General features: G+C 44.5%; 1 protein-coding gene across 1 annotated transcript in view; it reads right to left on the reverse strand.

Annotated features, from left to right (window-relative positions):
• Window positions 1–4,033, reverse strand: part of POGLUT1 (protein O-glucosyltransferase 1) — a 49,283-nt gene that overhangs the window by 3,443 nt on the left and 41,807 nt on the right. Inside the window, exons 7-9 of the mRNA XM_009323955.1 lie at window positions 3,444–3,543; window positions 2,614–2,672; window positions 277–444 (exon numbers count right to left, since the gene is read on the reverse strand). Coding sequence (XP_009322230.1) covers window positions 277–444; window positions 2,614–2,672; window positions 3,444–3,543 — 327 coding nt within the window. The remainder of the gene's footprint in view (window positions 1–276; window positions 445–2,613; window positions 2,673–3,443; window positions 3,544–4,033) is intronic.

Here is a 4,033-nt window from a genome sequence, read left to right on the forward strand (position 1 = left end):
AGGCCCACTCGCAAATTTAAGTGCCTAGTGCCTGCTGATTTCAGCGAGGGCGATAGACCTCCATGCCCCAGCGAAACTGTACTCTCCGAGTAATATGAGCAAAGGATGCTTTGGGGGCAGTAACAAAGAGAAAAGAACATGACCTCCAAGAGCCTTTGTCTGATGCCTAGGAGCGGAGGCTCTTCTCAGTGTATACAAACCAAACCGCCGTCCCAAACACAGCAGTGTTTTCCTGTGGCATGCAATGCTCCACGAAGCACGCTCGGGGTCTCACACCTGACGTTAGAGAGGTCGGATCGGACTGGGATGTAGTGGACCCAAGGCTTCAGCTGGGGGTAGAAGAACTCCAGCCACTCTTCTCCAACGTGAAAGACGAGTGAACCACACAAGAAGAGGTGTTTCAACCGGAAACTGGCAGCCACTCCCCGGAAATTAAACAGATACCTTTAAAAGGAGAAGCAAAGAGAGGGACCTGACTACACCTGGCATTTTGTAAGGGAATGCACTACGAAACCGGGCTCCGAGTAGCAGTCAGCCTTCCCTCGCAGGTAGCAGCTGGGGTGGGGGGGGGTGATCCTCACACTGAGCCAAGCACCTGTTGCTGCAACAAAGGGAAGACATTTATCTGAAGCTCCTCGCAGGAAAGGTGAGCTAAGTTAAGGATGTGCTAGGCGAGTTTCTGCTGCCTGTCAAAACTGAGGGTGAAAATCAAGGCATGCTGCTTTACCTCTGATAAAGACACCTGCCTGCAACAAACCAAAAGAGGCCTCGCGGACAATTGCCAACAAGGCACGGAAGGTCACAACTTGGATGCTGATCCTGTGACTCTTCACTTCAGAGACACTGTTACCACGAGGAGCTTTCTCCCAATCCTCTTGTTTTGCAGGGAGCTTTTCTGTCCACTGTTCTGCTTTGCCGCATCTATCTCAGTTGGGTTGTGTTGGGGTTTTTTTTTTGGGGTGGGGGGGGGGGGGGGGGGGGGGGCGTCTTTGTTTTTTTTTTCCTCTGGGATCCTGCTTTAATCTGAATCTGGGAATGCAACCCTAGGAGGTTAAACAGGCTAGCACACAACAGATGGACTTTGCAGATAACAAAGACTCCACAATTTTGTTTTCAGTATTTTCCACCGAGTTAGTAAAGCGGGCTTGACTGGGGGAGGATTTCTCCTAGCAAACTGTATCTCAAAGGGATGTTTGTTTGCTTGCTTGCTTGCTTTTTTAAACCCACATTTCTCCAATTACATGGAAAGCTGTTTTTCCCCGTGGGTAAAACCCCTCAGTACATATAACTAATCTTTGAAGTTAGACATTTTGGGCTGGGGGAAGGGAGTTCTTCCTTTAATGAAGCTATTTTGGGTGAGATGGGAATTATATTATATATATTTGGGGTGAGATGGGAATTATAGCTAAACTTAGTTCAGCAGTAAGTGACAAGGAGTAAATCTGAAATTATTTTGCATTCTTTGTGTTACCTAGGAGCTCAAGGCAGGGATGAGGAGCTCGTTACATTAGGAACTGAACAAATACATGTAGAGATGTAACAAGAACAGTGGTCTGGAAGCGAGGAAATGCCTCTGTCCAATTCCAGACACAGCTCCCACCATCCGTGACCTCAGCCAAGTCACTGAGGGCTGCTCTCAGACAGCCTGCTATAGCAGCTACGCTGAAGGAAGCAGTGAGAAGTTCGTGTTGACCCTACCAGACCCTGGGCTACGACAGAAGCGTGTGAGAATGTCTCAGCCTATACTGTACGAGGGCCTTAGGAGGCATCAGGAGTTGGGAAGTCTATGTGTAACAGAAGGGAGAAATCTGGGCAACAGTCTAGTGAAATATAAAATGAGACAAGTCAATCACATTTGCACAAAAACACAGATCCAGCCAAGTGACTGAGTTCTTATATCAGCAGGTTCTAGCAGGTAGAATCGCAACTAAGTAATTTTAAAGCAAAAGAAAAAGCAAAACATCAGACATACAAGTGCATACACACTAAGAATTTATATTTTTTTACACAGAAACCCAGAAGAATATTACACCAAAAACCCCTCCCTAAAGTAGTTAAAAAATAAAAGCCTTGGTAAATCAAAACCACATTCCCCCAAACACCATACAAAGTATGAATCAATACTACATCTGCTCAATCATATTTCAGGTTCTCTCTTTTACTATATACATCCAATGGCAACACTTGCCCTGGTATGCATATGAAGACATGATTCCTTAGTTCCTTATGTCTTTGAAGACAGTAATGCTATCACTGTAGCACCGAAAAAATTTTGAACACACAGCTTGGTACAGGAATATAAAGAAAATTTGATAGAAAGCCTTTTTGATTAAAATAAAATAAAATTTTCGATCTATATGTTTATTAGTGATCTAAGACCTTTACTTTCCCCGAAGCACTTTATCTCTCCTGGCCTGACAGGGGAAAGAAGGCACTGACAAAGGCCATGCTAAGCTCCCAAATTTTCAACTGCCTTAAGTCTGTTCACAAGCTTTCTTGTCTGCATGGAGCTGGTTGCTGGAATTAGACCTTAAAAGAAAATGAGACCTTACACCATGCAAGGAAAGAAATAACACATAGCCCTCGAGCAGCTTTACTAATCAAAACTCTTACTTGTATTTGCAGTGATCAACCAGTGGAATTTCCTTTGCAGGAGGCTTTCCTAAGGTGTCCTTAAAATAAAGAGAATTAAAAAAACATAGCAAGCTTTATATGGTGATTTCATATTTGTTTTCCTTCTCAGTTAGAAACAAAGCTGAAGTCTCAAAACCCTCCATTCCCACTTCCGAGAAAACCTTCTCTGGTGGACTTTTATAAGTATTATGAAGAATTCCCAGCCCTTCAAACAAAAAAAGTTCAGTAAATTACACACTGCCTGTAAGCAAACGCCAGCACAAACACATTAAATGATAATGTTTAGTTGGCAGCTACAGAGTGGAAAACAGCTTGGGACAATGGACTGTGTGAAGCCAAGTGTAACTGGATTAGGCAAGACTGTCTGGAGAGAGCTGGACTGTAGACTAAGTACGGAACTAAAAAGTTATCAGCAACAGTTATCAGAAAGTTATCAACAAGACCAAGAAATGGAGATGACAGAAAAAGGTTAAAAAAGACTGACAACACCACACAGGCAGCTCCGGGCTAGAAGGGGAAGAATTGGCTAATTTTGTTGTAATGGAAGAGGAGGGGATTGGCACAGGTTCATTTTCTTACGTGTGCTGGTTTCCTTAAACAAAAAGTGTAGATGGAAGAAGAATGTTTGGCCTGCCAGGCTCTAGAGACTCCTTCCTTTCATCCGTCAGAGAGATGCGGCCATCAAGGGCCTCCCCCACTCAAGGGGTCACCCACAACTCTCCAACAAGAGGCATCTCAATCATCAAAGCCATCTTGCAATGTTACCCTTCCTGGCTTTCACACTCAGGAGACAGACAACACCCACACACCTTCTCAGACTTCCAAGCCTGGTTTTTAGTGTACTCAGCATCAACAAGTTCTGGGTTTTCTCGGGACAGCAGAATGAGGGGATCTCTCTCAGGGCTCGTTCTGCAAAAGAAATGCTGTCAGTCATTGCCAATTCACTGACTCAACACAGCCAACAAACTACAGGACTCAAGATCCTGCCTCTTTATGAGGCTGACCTCCCTATGTCCCCCAAAAACATTATTAAGCGCCTACCATACAATGTATTTCTGTCCAAGGGTGCATTAGCAGAAGAGAATGAGTTATGTGTACCGAAATGATTTGAGGCACTGTTTCTTTATTTCACTTACTGTTCTGTTTCAGCTGGGATAGAGTTAATTCTCTTCCTAGAGGCTGGTACAGCGCTGTGTGTTGGATTTAGGATGAGAATAATGTTGATAACACACGGATGTTTCAGTTGTTGCTAAGCAGTACTGACACCAGTCAAGGACTTTTCAGCTTCCCATGCTCTACCAACTGAGAAGGCTGGGGGTGCACAAGAAGCTGGGAGAGGGCACAGCCAGGACAGCTGACCCCAACTGGCCACAGGGATATTCCATACCATGTGACGTCA

Source organism: Pygoscelis adeliae, unplaced genomic scaffold, assembly GCF_000699105.1.
Source record: "Pygoscelis adeliae isolate BGI_AS28 unplaced genomic scaffold, ASM69910v1 Scaffold124, whole genome shotgun sequence".
In the NCBI taxonomy this organism is placed as follows: domain Eukaryota; kingdom Metazoa; phylum Chordata; class Aves; order Sphenisciformes; family Spheniscidae; genus Pygoscelis; species Pygoscelis adeliae.